Source organism: Herpailurus yagouaroundi, unplaced genomic scaffold, assembly GCF_014898765.1.
Source record: "Herpailurus yagouaroundi ecotype Mexico unplaced genomic scaffold, PumYag 216, whole genome shotgun sequence".
In the NCBI taxonomy this organism is placed as follows: Eukaryota; Metazoa; Chordata; class Mammalia; order Carnivora; family Felidae; genus Herpailurus; species Herpailurus yagouaroundi.
The window spans coordinates 1,583,934-1,603,724 of NW_024412447.1; the positions used below are offsets into that span (position 1 = coordinate 1,583,934).

Genomic DNA, 19,791 nt, shown 5'->3' on the forward strand with positions numbered 1-19,791 from the left:
AGGCCCTGACCCTGCAGGCCTGCACCTGCCGAGACCCCACATTCTCAGCCGCTGGCCAAGGTGCCTTTTCCCACGTGGCCTCAATTTCTGCTTCACTGGCCGCGAACGTGAGAAGTGAGGTCCGCCATCCTGACCAGGCCTCCCTGCCCTCCACGCAGAAGGCCACGACCAGCCCACGTCGCGTTCTTGCCCACGGGACCAGCAGCTGCCCGGCAGCCTACCAGCATGAAGGATGCCAGGCCACAAGACCTCTCTGTCCCGGTCAGGAAGGGCCACATGTCAAGGGCCCCCCACCATCTCTTCCCGGAGCCCACACACAGATCTATCATGAACAAGCACAGCGGGAGCCACCTGGCCTCCCCTATCACCTGAGCGCTCAGCTCCTCCTACGGGGCCGTGGCCCTGGACTGGCCAGCCGGTCCGCCCTGGTGGCCGTGTGTGGACTGAGTGCGACACCAAGGGCCTACTCCCAGGGACGCCTGAGATGTGCCCTTGCTCTGAGGTGGCCACTCACTCTCAGAGGGGACCAGGAGGACAAGGTGCCCGGGGGTCCCCATGGGGGACTGCTGCCCGAGATAGACTCCGGGGTGACTGCCTCACTCTCAGAGGGGACCAGGAGAAGGACAAGGTGTCTGGGGGTCCCCGGGGAGAGGGGGGGACTGCTGCCCGAGACAGACTCCGGGGTGGCTGCCTCACTCTCAGAGGGGACCGGGAGTAGGACAAGGTGCCTGGGGGTCCCCAGGGGGGGGGACTGCTGCCGGAGGCAGAGGCCATGCCCAAGCCAATCCCGAAAGGGATCAATGCAAAGGTCACTCCGCGCTCACACCTGCAAGCCAGTGCGCAGCGGGCCCCTGCGCCCTCACGTCCCCGCACACGGAAGCCGGCCTTCCTGCCACCTCACAGCCGGGCCTGAGAAAAATGAAGACGACTTTTCTTCCCTCTGACAGTTCATTCTGTCCCAAATTCAAAGTAAAATGAAGAAGATCGTCTAGAAAAATGTAAAATCTTCAATTTCAAGTCACTTTTAACGCCCGTTTCATCTGACAGTCGCTTTGAAAGCAAAAGGCAATCTTTATCGTTTGAGGTTCTTAAGCTAAATTGACGTGATTATGTCCAACATAACCAGATGCTTCTAAAAGCCCATTTTCAAAGTGACATCAACCCCCAAAATAAGAAAACCTTCCCTCTGGCTCCTAATGAATCCTTAAGATGCCACGTCCACAGAGGGCTGAGGCTGCCTCGTCACAGACCCCGCAGCTGTCCGCCCCTTGAGGGGTCCCCGCGGGACGTGGACAAGCCGCAGCATCGGGGCAGCCCCGTCCCGCCGGAAGAGCTCTGGGGCAGGCCGAGGAGGCCAGAGGGGGACGCGCCGGCAGTGGGGCGCAGGTCTCTCCTTCGTGCCTGCGGACGGGTCGCCAGAGAAGGGAGGAAGACAACCCTGAGAGAGCCTGGGAGCGGCCGAAGGACAAGCATTTGGTCTCTGCCCCTCTCCCGGCACTGAGCTCCTAAGAGCCTGGGCTTCCAAGGTGAGAGGGGCATTTCGTCACTCGTAACAAGCCCCCTCGCGACCCCAGCCCCATCAGAGCTAACGAGGGGACCACAGGAGTGGCTACGGCGACCAATCACATGCTGGGGGGGCTAGGACTTCCAGGTTGGGGACCACAGGGTGGGGGCTGAGCTCTTCACCAAGAGCCAATGACTTCAGCACGGAAACTCCATAAACACCCCAAAGCGGGGCTCTGACAGCTTCTGAGCTGGACAGCAGGCCCAGGTGCTGAGAGGGGCATGCCCAGAGAGGACACGGAAGCTGTGCAACCCCACCCCTCACCCCCGGTCCCCCCCCCAGCTGGCTGCTCGGAACGCATTCTTTATCACAAACCAGTGACTGCACGTGAAGCGATTTCCCGAATTCTGAGCTGTTCTAGCAAATCCTCAAACGAGGCTGGGGTGGCGAGGGAAACCCTGCGTTTGCAGGCAGCCAGGGGACCCAGGACTGGAGACCGGGGTCTGGAGTTGGGGCAGAGTGTGGGACCGAGCCCTCCACCTGTGGGGTCGTGTCAGAACGGGACGGAATGACAGAGCGCCAGCTGGCCTCAAGTGGCATTCGGTGTCAGGAGGAAAAACCTAGCACAGGAGAAGTCACGCAGCGGCTGGCCGGCAGGCCTCCCTCCGGGAACGGGACTCCTTCCTTGCCGTGCCGCCGCAGGGGCGGGTTTTCCTGTTACTCGCCACCAGGGGCGTCCCGGCTTCCATTCCTCTCTGCGCACACAGGGCACAAACACGCAGACGCTTCCCCCCCGCCCCCATCCACCGCAGCCTGGGGTCCACACCATCAAGGGGTCAGTCGGAGCCCAGGCCACAAAGACAGGCCGGCAAAGACAAAGAGGTTCCCGATCCAGGCGCACATCCTTCTCATGGCCCCCCAGAGCACCAGGAAGGCGGCAGGCGGCCCGGCAGTCACATGCTGCCTCGACAGGGTCCCCACCGTGGGACAGAAACGGGGGCACCCTTCACCCGCAAGACCGGCCCAGCCCCCGCTCACTCAGGCCGAGGGAACAGTGACGCACAGCTGTTCCCGAGCCAAGCCCAGGGGACGCACGCTCCCTGGCGCCCCCGCTGTCCGAAGCCAATGCCCCCCACGAGCACCGGGGCCAGCAGGCCTACCTGCTGGTGATGACATTGTTCCGGTCCTGCAAGGCAAGTTCTCGCTGCTGCAGGTCAACGATGAACCTGGAAAGGTCTTCCGGGGTCCTGCGGGACCAACAACACACGTTAGCATCAGCCGTTGCCCGGAGGGGACCTCATTCTGTGAGTCCCAGACCTGGGACAGCTCAAGCGCCGCGCACCGTCCCCGGGCCAGTGTGGTGGGGGCACTGCACACGCACCCCAACCTGGGTTCAAACCACAGCCCGCCACTGGCCACGTAACATCAGGTGAATAACTTTTATTTGACAGGATTTTAGTTCACCTGTAAAAAGCGATCAATAGCCAGCCGACAGCGTCACCGTGCAGAGGAGGGGAGATGAGGTGCAGGGGTGCTCGGCATGGGTCAGCATGCCCTCCCCCCCTCCCTCCTCCCTCCAACCAGCAACAGTAAGAGACACCCACAGTCTGTGCTTTGTCACGTTCAAGCTGCTCAGCCTGGCCGTGTGGGTTCCCCTTCAGGACAGCCCTGGTGCTGCCCCGTCCCCCATGCAGACGAGGAAGCGGGTCCAGGGCATTAAAAGTGCCCCAGGGTGCAATGGTCTTTGAGCAGTGCTGGACCTCAATCTGGCTCCTGGTAACTCAACACCGTAACTCAGAACACGCGCCAACGTCTCCGAGAGAATGAAAACACCCAGCTCAGTGGGAACGTTCCAGACACAGCACAAAGCACGCAAGCTGGGGGCTCCCTGGCCTGCAGGTGGCGGGTGAGCTCAAGGCCGACGGACCGAGCACAAGGCCAGGCAGCACGTGCGAGACGGTACGGCCTCTTCTGTCACCAAAGGAGCCACGGGGACTGTGACCAAAGCTACACCCACAGGACTCGCCCTCCGCAGAATCAGAGTCCGTCACAAAGCTGTGGGAGCGGCTATCGGTCACCGTGGCGCCCGAAGGCCCTCTTCCTGGCCTCTCACGGCACCACGGTACCAGGCTCCCAGAAACACCCCACTACCGGGCCAGGCCCGGGGGCTCCGCCACCCACAGCCTTGCCTCTGGACACGAACCCGCCAACCCACTGCCCCCGGACCCCGCGGCAGGTCACCCTGGCTCACAGTGCTCCTCCTCAAGCCGTATCACGACAACCGGCACCTCCCGGAAGAGGGCCGCTCCCCATCCCGCCTGCCGCGCTCGGCGCGCATGCGCGGGGCCTCTCGGGGTCCGCCGTGACGAGAACGTGAGCTCCCAGCACCGGCGCCCGGCAGCCGTCCACGCGGAAGCCCTGCGCAGCCCGGTCCTCACACCCCTGGGCCTCTGTAGGCCACACGCCTCCCACAGGTGCCCCCCGGCTCTCCCACCCTCAGTCACCCTCGCAGACGCCCCCCACCCCGAGATGAAGCCCCTCACTGGGCCTGGGGGAACCCCTGCGCTCCTCCCCACGAGAGGATTTAAGGGACCTCACGCAAGACCGTCACCCAGGAGGGGGAGCCTGTGCCGGCCTTGGATGTCAGCTCCCACTCTTCTGGGAGCTTCTTCAAGCTCTACGACCTTGGGACTTAAAGACACTGGCACAGAAAGAAGGAAACCTCTTCAAGCCAGGAGGGATTTCTCTCTGAAACATCCCACAGAGACGCTCAAGCGGTCGTTCCTCTGCGTTACTCCGCCAAAGGGGTGTGCGGACCGTTACCAGAGCCGCAGGCCAGGTTTACCGAAAACAAATCCACAAAAGACCCCGGCCCCCGGCCCGCTGCCGGCCTCGTCTTCCGCTCAGGCCCGTGCAGAGGACCGTCAGCAGAGGGCCACCCAGTCTCTCGGGGATCTCGGCGGCGGAGGCGGCAGCCCTCTCTCCCGGAGGGCGGGTGGCCTGCGGCTCCCTCCCGCCAGAGCCTTCCCGGAATCTGGAGCCCAGGCGGCGGGGTCGGGAGCACCTGACAACAATTTGGAAACCAGCTTTGGGCCCTGGGGCCGGAACCCGCCCCCGCAGAGCTGGCGGTAGAGCCGGCGGAGCGCCCAGACCCACTCTCACCGGGCTCTCCGGCCTCCTTCCGAGCGAAGGTAATGGAAACGAGCCAGTTTAATGATGAGGGGAACACCGCAACGGCTCAGAAGAGGAGGAAAGGGACCTTAACGAGCCGTCCCTCTGAGATGCTCCATCCCACTGACGGCGGGCACCCACGTCCCCTGGGACCCAGGCCAGTGTGCCCGGGCCGCCCACACACGCGCGCGCACGTACACACACCCGGCCGCACCCAGGAGGCCGGGGTCTCTGCCCCCTCCGCTCAACACTCACACGGAGGCCATCAGGCGGCCAAGTACTGCCAAACTTCTGGGCGGCCATCCGGGTCCTGGCCCCACCAACGAAGCAAGCAGCAAACCTGCTTTCCCTCCCCTCCCCCAGAGAACACCGGGCCTGCCGACGTGGCCCCCTTCGCCGGAGGCGGGGGACGTGGGCGGCCGAGGTCGCCCGAGCCCTCACTGCCCCTCCCGGAGCAGGTGGGTCGTCCCCGCACAAACCACAGGCACGAGGATCTGGCTCACACGCCCGTGGCGGACTCTCCTCCGGGCTGGTCCTTGGCCACAGTCCCAGCCCCCGAATCCCAGGTGCCACCATTGAGCCACCCCCTCCTCGCAGAGCAGGGACGTGGGCTGCAGAGCCTGCCTCCCCCACGTGCCCCACTGCACAAGCCTAGAATGCGTGCACGATGCCCACACCCGCCCCGGCCTCATGCCACCACCGGACAGCCTTTCCCTCGGTGGCCTGCGACTCTGGCTGCAACGAGACCCAGGGCCCTTCTGGTCACTCCCACCAGCACTAAAAACCCAAAGCACAGAAAACTGTTGGCTACGCTCCAGAATCTCCCACCGACCTCAGCGACAGCAAGAAGCCAGGACGTCTTCGAGGAAAGAGAGCGGGTTCAGTCACGGTCCAGACAACCGCAGGCTGACGCGCCAGCGCGACAGGGCTCCTCGGGCCTATCTGCAAAGCCCCGAGCCCCAGGCATGGTGCAGTGCGAGCACCCGACAACCCTCGCGCGGCCGTCAACCGCATGGGAGCAGGGAGAGACGGGAACCTGGACAACCGTCTCCTGAGGTGCACCAGCCAACCCACTTAACGCCGTGTGGGAACAAGGACAAGGCATGGGTGACAACGACGGTGACGTTGTCACCCCTTGTTACATAACTGAGGAACATAAAGTCCAACGTGAAATAAGTAATCGGTACGTTAAACCGCGTGGAGTCCTGCAGACCCTCAGGTCTGCAGCTGATCAAAAAGAAAACACGTTCTGCTGGAGGACCACCGTGTATGAGCTTTAGTTAGAAATGGTGCATGGAGGGCGATGGTTCCGGAATGTTCCGCACAAGAAAAAGGAGAGACGGAGAGGTGGGTTTTGCAACAAGTGGACGCTCTAAAGCCAGAAGGCTGAGCCAGGGGCAGGGGTCCTGGCTACAGGTGACCTCTCAGGAAGCTGCCCCAGCACTCGGCTTGCTGTGAAAACACGCCCTAGGAAAGGAGGTGGGTCAATCAGGCACCGAGGGACTTGAACTGACCAGGTCCCCTGGGGCACAGCTGAAGGCGTTCGGGAGGCACCTGGGGGCAGAAGAGACAACAGCAAGGGTGAACTCGCTCATCCCCAGGTCTCCGTCAACCGGGACAGCTTCCCTGTCTGGTGTGTGGCTCCCGTGACCTGGCCGTGCAGCCCCCACTACCCCAAGGAGGGTCGGGCCGTTGGACAAGGTAAGAAACGTAACCAAGAGGAGAGTCCCCGCCCGCCAACCCAGAAGCACTCTTCAGGGAATGCGTGTCAAGGAAGCAATGGTGCGTGCCTACGTAGGTGGGGTGGCAGTCTGTCCTCCTGTGGTAAAATACTCCTAACGCGACATTTACCCTCTTAGGCATCTTTAAGCATCCAGCGCGGGGCATCAAGGGCCTTCACCTGCAGAACTTTCTCATCTTCCCAAACTGAAACCGGGTCCTCGTCGAACGCCCCTCCACACCCGTCCCCAACCCCGGGCACCCCCGCCTACTGTGTCTGTGGACTGGACGTGAGGGGGGCCACACGGTCCTTCTGTGGCTGACGTCACTGAGCACCGCGTCGGAAAGGCTCACCCATCTTCTGGGTCAGAGTGTCCTTCCCCCCTGAGGCTGCACGATACTCCAGCGTGTGGACAGACCCTGCCTTGTCTCTCCATCACCATCTCCCCATCAGCTGTCGCAGACGCGGCTGTGAACACGGGCGCACGGCTATGTGTTCGAGTCTGTGCTTCTGACTCCTGGCTACATACGCACAAGTGGGGTAGCTGGATCATTCCATCCTTGGTGTTCTGAGGAACCGCCATACTGCTTTCCACAGCAGCTGCCCGGCGCACATACCCCACGTCACTGTCTTTCACATTTAAAAAAACAAAAAAAAAGCTCAATAATGGACAGTAAGGAGGTTCTCACATGGGTGCTGTCTACTCATGAGACTTGCTGCTGGGCAAGGAGGGGGCAGGCGGTTGCCACAGCAGCACAGGGCACGGGGAGAACACGGGGGGCGCACTCACTGGACAGGACAACGGGACACGCGGGGTTCCGCAGGTGGGGGCACCATAACGGGGTGGGTCATCTGGAATGGGAACAACGGTCTACATCATCCAGAGTCACTCCAGCCCACACACATCCACCTCTCAATCCATGGAATCAAAACCCCTGGAGATGGGCCCAGGACCTACAGACGAGTTCCCGTGTTTCCTACGCACAACTCAGAACCCTGGTCATTTGCAGAAAAATGGGGGCAATCCAAGCAGCAAAACTATCCCACGGACGCTGCAGGGCAAATCACCAAAAAGGTTATGCCCTCAAGAAAACCACCCACCGGACATGTGACAAAACATTCTCTGAGACTCTGTCCACTTGATAGACAACTACTAGACTGGGTAATTAGGTCCAAATCAAAAAGAAGAATCCCAGGTGCGCCTGGGTGGCGCAGTCGGTTAAGCGTCCGACTTCAGCCAGGTCACGATCTCGCGGTCCGTGAGTTCGAGCCCCGCGTCGGGCTCTGGGCTGATGGCTCAGAGCCTGGAGCCTGTTTCCGGTTCTGTGTCTCCCTCTCTCTCTGACCCTCCCCCGTTCATGCTCTGTCTCTCTCTGTCCCAAAAATAAATAAACGTTGAAAAAAAAAATTTAAAAAAAAATAAATAAATAAATAAATTTAAAAAAAAAAGAAGAATCCCAGAAGACAAGGCCATGAACTACCACGGCCCTCGTTTTATGACGGGGGCGCAGAGGCACAAAGCAGTGAGGCTGCGTGCCCATGTCACACAACCCGCAACCGCCGGGGCTGGGGGCACACCTAGGCTGGTTTCGTACAACAGGGCACACTCAACGCCACGAAAACAGTAAGGAGAGGTGACAGGAACAAGATTCTGAAAAGCTAACACATGTGGATCTTTTGACACCAAAAAACACACACACTGAGAAAAGCAAAACCAGAAAGTAAGATCAACGAGATGAAAAACGCATCTGTGTGTGGCGTGCCCAGGTGGCTCAGTCAGTCGAGCGTCCGACTTCGGCCCAGGTCATGATCTCACGGTCCGTGAGTTCTAGCCCCGCAGCGGGCTCTGCTGACAGCTCGGAGCCTGGAGCCTGCTTCGGATCCTGTGTCTCCCCATCTCTCTGTCCCTCCCCAACTCATACTCTGTCTCTCTCTCTCTCTCAAATATAAATATTTTTACAAAAATTTTTTGACACATCTGTATGAAAAAAAGAACAGGGAAAAAATAGAAAATGTTCAAGAACAAGCAAGACCCCAAACACGGCAGCAGAACTCTGCTCTCTTCACTCTTGGAAAAGTTTCTATGCCGTGAGAATATGTTTCAACAAGTTTTTTTAGAGCTATACGTCCAAGTTGTGGACACAGGGACCACAGTGGCCAGCGCTGACCAGGTGAGACTGCACAGGTGCCGAACGAGGGTCCTCAGCCCTCCCAGCCCGGCGGCCCAAGCAAGGAGACCGCTGCGGGGACATGGGGACCCACGCTCACCGCGGCGTCCTGACCGCTCAGAGAGGCAGGGCGCGGGAAGCTCCTCGGGCCTCCCTGGCTTCATAGTGCAGGTCAGCAGCCCCGAGGGCTGGCCCTGCACGGCGCGTGGGGGCCCAACCTGCCATTCAGAGGCCCAGGCCCTCTCTCTAGCGGCCTGACCGATGGCAGCAGAGGAGGCAGACGCGTGCGCCTGAGCATACAGTGTGTCATAGGTCGGGTCTGTGGGTGCTTGTCCGACTAGGCTCTCCAAGTCACACGGGCCTGGGGAATGAGCACAGAGGAAAGAAGGCAGCCTGTGTGCCGTCAGGGAGAGGCAGCCGCAGGCGGTACACGCCGGGCGAGGACAAGGCCCGGAGGACGGTGATGCGGATCCCTGGGACTCGAGCAGGGCGCTTGTTTATTCAGACTTTAGGGACCCCCTGGCCCGAGGGCAGGGCCCAAGCCCCATCCTCCAGAAGCACCCCCTCTTCCACCCAAAGGGCAGATAAGTCCGGCAGGTGCTCGCGACACTCCAGGACAGGGTCCCTAAAACCACACCAACAACTTCACAAGTCCAGGCTCAGAAAATATGCCAACGACACGTGCGTGTACCTCCAGACCACGCCCTGCAAAGACTCACCCCTGGCGGATAGCGGATGTCGGCAGGCACCGGAGGGCCAGGGCCGGGATCAGCGGTGGCAATCGAAGGGATCTGTAACTTCTGCACCTCATGTGAATTTCTTACAACAAGAATTCGGGTGTGATGCGTACGAGTACAAAAAGAACTGACACCACCCTGCCACACAGTGCACTACATGCAAAGAGCCGCTGGAAACGCCCAGCTGGAGAAACAGGGGGGTGACAGATGGGGCTCACCCACATACGCTCGACACAGCATGAGCCAGGGCGCCGGGACACAGGGAGAAGGGCATCTGGAGGAGGCGCAGGGGGACAAGGCAGGAGAAGCCCCGGGATCCGGGGATCCAAGAGCCACACCTGCACCACCAGCCACCTGTCATGAGCGGCCCGGCTGCTGAGGAGCCGTGGAATCGGCCAGAGCACCTCCATCCGGCAGAACAAGCATTTACCTTCCGGAAACCTCCTGGCCTGCTGTGTGGCCAGAGCTGCTCGGAGATGTCTGCCAAGGGTGTTCTGGGACTTAGCTGAACGCTCGCGGTGAGCGGGACTAGGCCCAGGGGTCAGCCCAGCCCAAGACTTCCTGTGCACACACCAAAAGGTGGACGGCCTTCAGAGGGTCAGAGGACCCTCCACTCAGAGAGGACAGTAAAGTGACAGTCTGCAGCCCGAGCCGTGACAGCTGCTGCTGACGGCCCTGACGGGTGGGCTTCCAGGGAGGAAGGCATCTCTTTGCTCACAGTGCAGCTGAACGTCGGCTCGCACTCAGCCGTGCGTGTGGCATGGCAGGGGCCGGGGGCGTGGGGGGTCACCGCACAGGTGGCGCTGGAGGAAAGGCGGTCCGGCCCGGCAGCAGCCGCTCCGAGGCTCGCGCCAACAGGTGCCAGGGCCCCTGTTGAAGCCCAAAGTGCCAGTTTCAACGGGTCTAAGAGACGTGAGACGCAGAGGAGTCCGACTCCCAAAGTGAATGAAGCCTCCAGCTCTCTCCTAGGAAGCTACTCTCCCCAAGAACAAAGCCCCCAGGCTGGGGGTGGGCTTCAGCGGGGGCATGCTACAGCAAGGGGACGAGCCCCCTGTACAAAGTACACAAAACCAGGAATGGAAAATACTACACAGCAAAACTCGGCTTAAACCCAAAAGGAGGACAGACGCTGACGACTGCAAAGTCACAGGGGCAGTGGGATGTCCCATTAAATCAGGTTTTTCTTGATAACGTGGCACAGGAATGTGGGGAGGTGGTGCTGGGGTCGGGGGCATCAGGTCACCAAGCTCTGAGTTGGGACAAAAGCTGGTATTCATCCCAGGATGGGGAGAAGCAGCTACTGTTTTCCCGAAGAAAAGGATGAATTCTGTATCCTGGACATGGACCAGGTTCTGAAAGGGTCACCATCAGTGCCTGTCCCTGCTGTACCCAGCCCTGTGGCCACTGAGCTGGAGGTCAGATGCTCCAGAGCCAGTGACCACTGATGGTCCCGAGACCACAGGCACTCACAAAGGTCACCTCTCTTGCCCCTACATGACACATTGGCCATGTGGCGGGCCACGGCCGTCGGTACAGCTTCTAAAGCTGCCCATTTCCGAGATAAACAGAGAAAAGTCACTCTTTCCCCCACGGACAGTGGGCCGGCCAGTGACCGAGACAGTGTGGCTGCCTGCCACTCTCCGGCCCCACGCAGGCACCCAAAGGCCCACAGGGCAGCCCGGAAGCCAGCAGATCCCCGAACCACTGCAGGTACCCCCAAAGTCAACGAAGCCCGCACGCTGTAACAGACCGACCTCCCCACCGCCACACCGCCTGACCAACTACTGCCCCTCAGCGGCCCTCCGCGTGGGCCCCCACCGCCCATGCAGGTCTGCAGGCGGCTGCTCAGGTGCCCGTCCATCCCCCCTCTGCTGGAGCCCCGGGCCCCCTTCCTCACCATTCTCTGCTCGGTGTCCAGCGCACGGTCCCTGGGTTCCGCACCGAGCGACACCCCCTCAGGGCTTCCCCGCACTCTCCCGGGACAGCCCAGTCCTCCTCAGGCTCCTTGCCAGCCCTTCCCCGCTGGGCGCCTCCTGCCCCGGCCAGAAACCCACCTCTTACATTCCCTCCCCGCCTTGCCCCAGGCTGGACCCCCAACATGAGACTCTGGGTCCTGCATTCTGGGGTTGCCCACCTGCCTCCTGGACAGCTCCATGCCGGAGGGCACCTGCCTGCTCCTCCAACCACACTCCTCTTGTCTTCTCTGTTTCTGGAAACCGAACGGGCCGGGCCAGCCGCCAGGACAAGCCTGTAGTCCCTGGGGCCACGTCCAGGCCACTTGCCCCCACTGCTACAGCGTCAGCACAGACCCGGACACGGCTGCTCACACGGGCTCTGCCGCGACCGTCGGGTGGCCTCCTGGTCCAGCCCCTGGATCCTGTACTGGCCTCTGAGCATCAGCTTGCAACTCAGCAACCACAGCCAGTCCTTTAGAGTGTGAGTCAGGTCCCACGCCTCTTGTCCAACTCGGCAGTGCCTCCACGACGCCAAGGAGACGCCAAAGTCGCCACCGGAGCTTACGAGGCCTGGCGCAGCCTGGCCTCCCAGGCGCCCACCTCGGGGCCTTTGCACGTCCCGCTTCTGGAAGACTCTCTTCCCAAGTGTCTGCGCAGTACACCCCTCATCAGCTCTCTCGGGTCTCTGCTCAAACGTCCCCGAGGCCTCCTCCGGGTCCACCCCCACCACCCTGTTCTGAACTGTAGCGCCGGCCCGCCCCAGCCTCTGTCCCGTGGCCCCACACCCACTCCTTCACAGAGCACCTCAGTGAGATGTGCCAGGTCTCACCCACTTCCTTACTTGTCCTTCTGCTTCGACCAGAATGCAAGCCCAGGCGAGCCAGATGCTCTTTGCTTTCTCCCACTGGCCATGAACTAGAACAGCACCCGGCACGGAAGCAGGTTCGCAATAAGGAGCGGCTAAATGAACACGAGACCACGCCACCTTTGCAGAACGGTAACTGTCCAACCAAAATGTGTCCAACCAGAGCCGGAACTCAGACCGCTGGCTTACCAGTCAAACACGTCACGGCCCACCCGTACGCTGGAGTCCGTTCAAAATAAAGAGAAGAGCAGACTCCGTGTATGTGTTCACACAGGGAGGTCTGGAAAATGCAGGACTAGATAAAAATATGAGCGGCAGAACGTGAGTACTATGCACCTTTTGTGGGAAAGAAATACGACACGTGCACACAGAGCTGTGCTGGTCTGTATTCGCCGAAGAATGTCCAGAAGGACAAACAGGACAAAAGCAGCGGCTTCCTGTAGGACAGGATGAAAACCGGGCAGGAGACCTAGCACTACCTACCTCTTTCATAAGTTTTAGTAATCACGCCCAGGAAATACAATACCTACTCAGAAAACAATTTTGAAAACTTAGCACTGTAAACGTACGCTGCGGAATTCGACGTAACACAAACGTCTTCTCAAAAGGAAAGCGTTATCCTGTAAGTTAGTTAGTGCATAAAAATCTAACTGCAGCCGTTTATAATCGAACAACCGTGCATCCTGCGTCGGGAGCGTTCGCCACGTATGATGGCATGATCTGCTCTCCAAGGGAGGCTCTCCGAGGGCTGGCGGAAGGCCTCCCAGCTGGGAGGCCAGGACGGCAGACTGATCCCGATCGTTGGCTGACGTGAGGAGCCTAGTGCTTTCCTCTCACACATCTCAAACGTCCTCAAGGAAACCGTGACGCGTACGTGGTCGTCCATACACAGCAAACTTCTTCCCCCGCGGCTGCGCTGACTGGAGTCTCACCTCATATTGTTTACATAAACCCCGGATCGGAATCCACGCTTCTGGCTTTGCGTCTTGCAAATGGACACATGCGATCTGCCTAAATTTTACCACCCTTCCTCTCAATCTTGCAGTCAGCTCACTATGTTCAACGGCAAACTTTGGGCAGTTTTCCTCAGAGACTCTCCAAAGCCCTCAGCTTTGCGTTCACGGAGACACTGTTCCCTTACCACTCAGTTTTCATCAGTCTCCGTGACGCCGAAGAAGTTACGTGGCTATGGCAACACGTGCACGGGACGGAGACGGGCACTTCTCGGGCGGGGCCGCAGCACCTCGCGTGGGCAAGGCTCGGGACGGCCGGCAAGTTCCGCAAAGACGCAAGGCGCCAGGGCTGGCTCCGCGGCGGGGGCGGCGACGAGTCCTCAGAGGAACCGTTGTTCTTCGTGACTTAAGGGTAGAGACAGGGCCGCACATGCTCCTTAAAGACATGCTTTTTTCTGTGTATAATACGTTTCGTGTGTTTAAACACCAGCCGGCGGCCCAAGCACCCGCCGTGCTGCAGGAGGGTTTCAGGATGTTTCAGGCACAGACAGGAGCAAGGCAAACCCGTTAGATGAGAGAATCCGAGTCCAAAGAGCCACACGGAGGGCGGAGGAAGGAAGGGAAGGAATGAGGGGTGTGGGGAACCAGGTGCCCTGCTGGGTAGCGACCCCGCCCTCGAGGAGGGCAATGACACGCTGTGGGTCAGGTCAGGACCGGTGGGTAACAGGCCGTGGCTCGCTGACGGAACGCGAGTCCACGGGTCCATGTTTAATAACAAGCCTGGGGCTGGAATTCCAGTCACTGCAGCCCACCTCCAATCGGCGAAGCCTGCAGCGTGAGACCTCCGAGTTTCCCCGCCTCGGTCAGGCCTGTCGGGGGAGCGAGGCCCCTCTTTAAGTGACTCTGGCACAACTACGGGCTCCCCGCGTGTGGACTCCCCACGTGGGCAGCCACAAGGCGAGCAAACTCCTGGCCGTGGTCAGCAGCGGGCACCACACACTGCGGTCCACTGGCCAAAACGGCGTACCTGCTTCGGGAAAACGAGTTACACGGGTCCCCTGATGTGTGTAAATAAAACGAAGAACTTTCAAACTTACACTTGCTGCCTTCAAATTCCTTCCCCCAGCTCAGGCAGGATTAAAAGGACTTCAAAGCAGCCCGGGTCCCAATTAAGCCGGTGTGACCACCCCAGGGATGCTAGAATATTCTTCACACTAACAAGAGGTACTCTTTGAACTGTCTGAGCTAAAAAAAAGCTCTCAGAAGCTTTCAAACAAATGCCACAATTTTCTCTCCCTGTTCCCTGGCTCTTGGGAAAAGTTGATCTTTTGAACGCTTTAAACATTCAAAAAGGCAGCTTCACAGGGCCCCAAAGACCACTTCAGCCAGGGGCTCGGAACAAGGGCAGCCAGTGGGGGGCTCGGCCCGGCTGGACACAAGCGGGCACGTCCACCCCGTAAGCAAGCACGGCCGGCAGATCCGCGGGCGGGGAGGACGGGCCTCATCTTGCACACCACACCCAAATGCTCCTCCCAGCACCAGGAAGGCCCACCTGGGAGGCCGGGCTGGGGTCTGGGGGGGACCGCAGCTCACAGGCGAGGTCTGCTTCCACGGACAGGGGCACCCCGGCCCCACAAGTGGGAGGACACGGCAGGTGGGAACAGCGTGAGCATCGGGGATGTCACGTTTGCATCCACACGCATGCCGTCACTCAGACGCGCTGGGCCGCCACTTCCGACGATCTACTCCAGGGCCGTGGCCCTCCCTGTTCAAGCAGTAGAAAACCCTGGACGATAAAATCAGCACCCCCAACCCTCGGCCCACCCAGCCTGCCTGCGAGGATTCCTTTCAGCAGAGGCAGTGGGTGGACGGCAGGGCAAAGGACAGAGGGCAAGTCAGGTGGCTACTTGGGAACAACCAAAGGCAGCGCAGGAACAGAGGACATCAGAACGAGGATGCTGAGGCAACAGCCGGAATGAGGGAGACGCTGAGAACGTGCTGAGCAGCACCCGAGAGGGGGTGTCAGAACCAGGCAGAAGCCACAGGCATGGTGGAGGCCCGGGCAGCGGGCTCGGGGGGAGCTCCAGCGGGCTGTGCAGCCCCAGGCAGGTTACGGTCCCTTTGTGAACCGGGTCTACACTTCCTCCGGTGAGGAAGGGCCCCGGGGAACAGGACCTCTCCTCCTGATCTAGGATTCTGTTTGCAAAAACAACGGTGCCCAGCAGACCGGGTCGCTGTGATGACAGGAGCCACATGGGGGACAAGCCCGGCAAAGTGAGGTCACCAGACCAAGGGTGCACACGAGCGCTGGGTCCCTGAGGCACAAACCCAGGAGGGGGCTCCGGGAGGGTCAGGGCACACCGCACATGCTCGGGGCTCGGGGCCCAGACGTGCGGCCCCGTGGCGAGTTACACGAGTTCCCCGAGACGCCGGGTTTTATTCTCAGTGTGATACAAGCCACTGGAGGCTCGGAGCAGGACAGTGACACGGTCCCGTTCGTCAGCGTGTAGAAAAAGCGGATCTTGCTGTCTGTAGCAAGGAGAACCAGCAACGGCCCAGCTCCCCCCACGGCAGGGAACTGACACCAGAACGACACGGGACGGCACTAGGCAGCCAGCACACGGGGCCGCGGGCAGATGCTTTGAGGACGGCACGTGAGGACCAGGGACGACCGCGAAGGCTGCAGCCCCCACCCACGGGACCACCTTCCTCCGTCTGTGCACCGATGCTGAGGGTCCAGGAAGATGAACGGGACCCCCAGGGAGTGGCTGCCGCCCAGGACTCGGGCGGGGAGGGGGTTTTCGGCCTGCACGTATCTCGCTATCTTGTAACGTACGTTCCGTGCGAGACACGATGAAGAACAAGGTCCCACAGCCACCTTGTTCTACTTTGTTGTCAAGGAAAACAAATATTTACGAACACGAGTGGTCTCCCAACTGGTAACACCAAGAGCACGCGGCTGCAAGGGATGTGCACTTGGACGTCCCCACAGGCTGGGCACCGCGACCCACGAGAGGCCAGTCATCGCACAAGAACACAGAGAAATAAGCAGCTGGGGGGTGGGGGTACTGAGGGGCTCCTGGAAGGCTTCGTGGGAAGACAGGTTTCAGATAAAGCCTAAATACTGAGCAAGCATCCTCCCAGAGAAGAGGACATCATGGGCCCCGCACTATGGGCCCCACGGACCCTGGGCCTAGGTCACAGACTCTGGCCACGACTCTCCGACCTCAGGGGATCCACGAGGCAGCTCTCTCCAGCCACGCAGAGGGCCCGTGGAGGGACGCTAATGCCAACCTCCTAGGTGTCACCAAGGCGTCACAGGGTGAACAAAGCCAGCCTGGACGTCCCATTCTCAACAGAATCTGATGGACTGTGGCCACCAATTGCCCCGGCCACCTAAGGAATTGTGCAAGGCACGATCGCTGGCGCCAGGGACAGTCCGGGCAGGGCCACGGAGGCAGAGTCCAGGCCCAAGGGGCAGCTGTCAGCCACGCAAAGAAATGCGTCTTGGTCGCAAGAGCAACAGGCAGAGTGACTGCCCAGAGCTTCACTGACAGACGGCCCTTGGGAAGCCGCAGCGAAGAAGGATCTTAAGAGGTCACAGTGGAGACAGCTGGCCGCTGGTGACGTTTAACCGCATGACAGCAGTGAGCACAGCCAAGGCTGGCGTGACCTGGAAAATGCTCTGGAGACAGATTGGGAGGCGGCGGCGATGCGCTGGCGGGGAGGGGGGCGAAGACGAGAACCGGGGGCTGGGCCGGGCACAGAGTAGACACGGTGCCCTTCCCTGAGACGGGGAACGGGGCCAGGCGCCGGGCTGGCCGTCCCAGGGCGGGTTCCTCACAACGATCCCCAGGCCTCAGCGGGAACAGGGAACTTGTCGTAAGAGGCAGAACTTAACGCCGACTCCAAAGGGCCGGGTTTCCGGGCCGTTGCACGCGGAGGCTGCGCTTGAGAGAGGGGGCCGGAAGGAAACGGGACAGAGCCCTGACAATCCCAACATTCAGCCGTGGGGCGGCGGCACAGAGCGCCGAGCTGACCGACCCTCCCAGGTCACCGGCAAGGTGACCGAGGAATCAACAAAGCCAAGATTAGTAATTTCTAAAAGCGGATAAACAGGGCGCCTGGATGGCTCGGTCAGTTAAGCGTCCGACTTCACCTCAGGTCATGATCTCACGGCTCGTGGGTTGGAGCCCCGCGTCGGGCTCTGTGCTGACAGCTCAGAGCCTGGAGCCTGCTTCAGGTTCTGTGTCTCCCTCTCTCTCTGCCCCAAACCTGCTCGTGCTCTCTCAAAAATAAAATAAACATTAGAAAGGAAAAAAAGAAACCAGAATTACACCTTCTAGATCCATCCATGTCATTGCAAACGGCAAGCTCTCATCCTTTTCGATGGCTGAGGAACGTTCCGCTGGGTACGTATGCACCACGTGTTTTCTGCCGGCTCATCAGTCGATGGACATCTGGGCCGCTTCCACAGTCTGCCTACTGTCCATAGTGCTGCTACAGACATCGGGGTGCATGTGCCCCTTTGAGTTAGTGGTTTTGTTTCCTTCGGGTAAACACCCAGTAGGCGATGAGAGACTCTTAATCTTAAATCAAGAGGGGAGGTGGGTGGGGGATGGGTGAAACAGACGACGGGGATTCAGAGCGCGCTCCTGGCGGCAAGCCCTGAGGGACGCATGGCAGCGCTGAATCACTACACTGTGCACCTGACACCCAGGACACGGCAGGTCAACTCTGCGGAGAAAATAACTAGACGTATACACAAGTGAGATGCTGGAAGGCTAAGCATGTAAATGACACTGGTGAGACCGGCTGTGGCTAGAAGGACAGGAAGCTGTCTTAAAAACAGGTATCTTCCTTCCGGGGTCACGCTTCCCGCCTGCACACGGGGCATTCTCGATGCGAAGGGGCACTCTGCACGCTGGAACCGCATGCCGCCTTTACCTTCTCCCATATCCTAAGAAACCTAGTCCCTCATTTAAACTTTCTACATTGAAAAAAATGAGCATCCCTTGAAAAGAACGTACGACTAAAATCACACTGAACAGTGAACTGTTAACGGCCTTCCCTGAAGACTGAACAAACGAGCTGCCGATGACCACAGCCGCTATTCCACGCCGGCCTCGCCCATTAACAGGCCAGGAGAAGCGAGCACCTGGGTGGCTCAGTCGGTTCTCGATTTAAGCTCAGGTTGTGATCCCAGGGTCACAGGACCAAGCCCCGTGTCACGCTGGCCGCGCGGAGCTGCTTGGGATTTTCTCTCTCCCTCTCTCTCTGCCCGTCCCCCACTCGCGCATGGAAGCTCTCTTCCTCTCTCTCAAAATAAGTGAACTTTAAAAACAAAAATCCAAGAGAAGAAAGGCAAGATCAAAAGAGAGAAGTAACTGTCTTTATTTGCACACAGCACCATCATTCACATAGAAAACCTTAAAGAATCTAAAAAAAGCTCACCGATGCTAAAAGTAGACTGAGCAAGTACACGGCACAAGGTCAATATACAAAATGTGTATTTCTCATGTTCTGACTAGCAGCAAAATCTAGAAAGTGAAATTTTTCAAAATTCTACTCAAAAACAGCATCAAAACTATAAAAATACTTAGGATTCAATTTGTCCAAAGGTGTCCTCTTCACAGAAAGAAACACTAGAAATAACTGCGTGGTCAGTTTCGCGGCCAAGAGTTGTCAACCCAGAAGAGCTCCCCAGAATTCTTCCGTGTGAACCCGCGTGAGTCACTGTTACTGGTGTGGACTTGGGGAACCAACCACGTGCTTCAGCGGAAGTCCTTGGAAACCCGTCACGGCCCCGACGCTCCGAACGTTTTCACCTCAGGAGAAACACTCCTCAAGACCCCCATCCGAAGTCCGTCTCCCACGGCAGATCCCGCAGGCGCTGTGCCCGGCGGCAGGCGGTCACAGCTGTGACAGACCACGGTGCCAGCGCCGGTGACGACATCAACCGCTGCTAACCACGACGGGCCTCTCCGCCCTGAGTCCAGCACCCTGCGGGCCAGTGGCTCCCAGACTTGCCCGAGGAATCTGACGAAAATAAAGATGGCGAGCCCTTCCCGCGCCTTACGAGATCTCTACACACGGTGGTCTTTCCTACGTTCCCAAATGTCTGGTGTCAGAATCACTCCAAATTACACCTCAAGGTGGTTATCTCCCCATAAAAACCACGCTCATCCATTTCGATGAGTCAGATGTTAATACCCACTTACTTCTTTGAAAACAGGATTATTCATCATCCTTAACACACATCTCGCCTAACTTTTTAACGTTGTGTTTTCATCTCTGCCCCAGAAATCATCCAATTTCATCTGCTGCGTTATTCTTCTTTATAACAACCTCAGCAGACGGTTCACACTTGAAAATTATCAGGAATAAGTTAACCAAGGCCATTAAGCCTCTGTCATCTGTGGGGCCGGCCTGGAGCTGTACGAGCACCCAGACCCCAGCTAGTGTCTTCCCCGGAGGACGGTCTCAGAGGCTCGCGGAGAAGAAGTGAGCCAGGCATCCCCAACTTTCGGCCCCTCGGTGCACAGACTCAGGGTGCAGGCCCAGACGTGACGGCATTCAGACAGTGTTCTGACGCATCAGTAAACGGTCAGGATTTCCTGATTTTTAGTCAGGAAGAACATGATCTCAGACTTCGATGAACCCAAAATGTCACAGGGTGAGAATTACACAGAACTAATGAACTACAGAGGGACCCTTC

General features: G+C 59.3%; 2 protein-coding genes across 5 annotated transcripts in view; one reads left to right on the forward strand and one right to left on the reverse strand.

The window, feature by feature from the left end:
* The window catches only part of MAD1L1 (mitotic arrest deficient 1 like 1), a 322,840-nt gene that overhangs the window by 261,141 nt on the left and 41,908 nt on the right, over window positions 1-19,791 (reverse strand). For 2 of the 4 annotated variants that reach the window (XM_040455715.1, XM_040455713.1), the window contains exon 10: window positions 2,665-2,751. The exons of 1 other annotated variant lie outside the window; for it this stretch is intronic. In XM_040455715.1, the coding sequence (XP_040311649.1) occupies window positions 2,665-2,751 (87 nt within the window). Of the gene's footprint in view, window positions 1-2,664; window positions 2,755-19,791 lie in introns of those variants that run through there. One more of the 4 variants, XM_040455716.1, reaches the window with a different exon arrangement.
* LOC121017493 (pollen-specific leucine-rich repeat extensin-like protein 2) lies at window positions 4,099-8,193 on the forward strand. Its single transcript, XM_040455720.1, has 2 exons — window positions 4,099-7,591; window positions 7,857-8,193. Exon 1 carries the CDS (start codon window positions 4,699-4,701, stop codon window positions 5,728-5,730), a length of 1,032 nt encoding a protein of 343 aa, XP_040311654.1. The 5' UTR covers window positions 4,099-4,698; the 3' UTR covers window positions 5,731-7,591; window positions 7,857-8,193.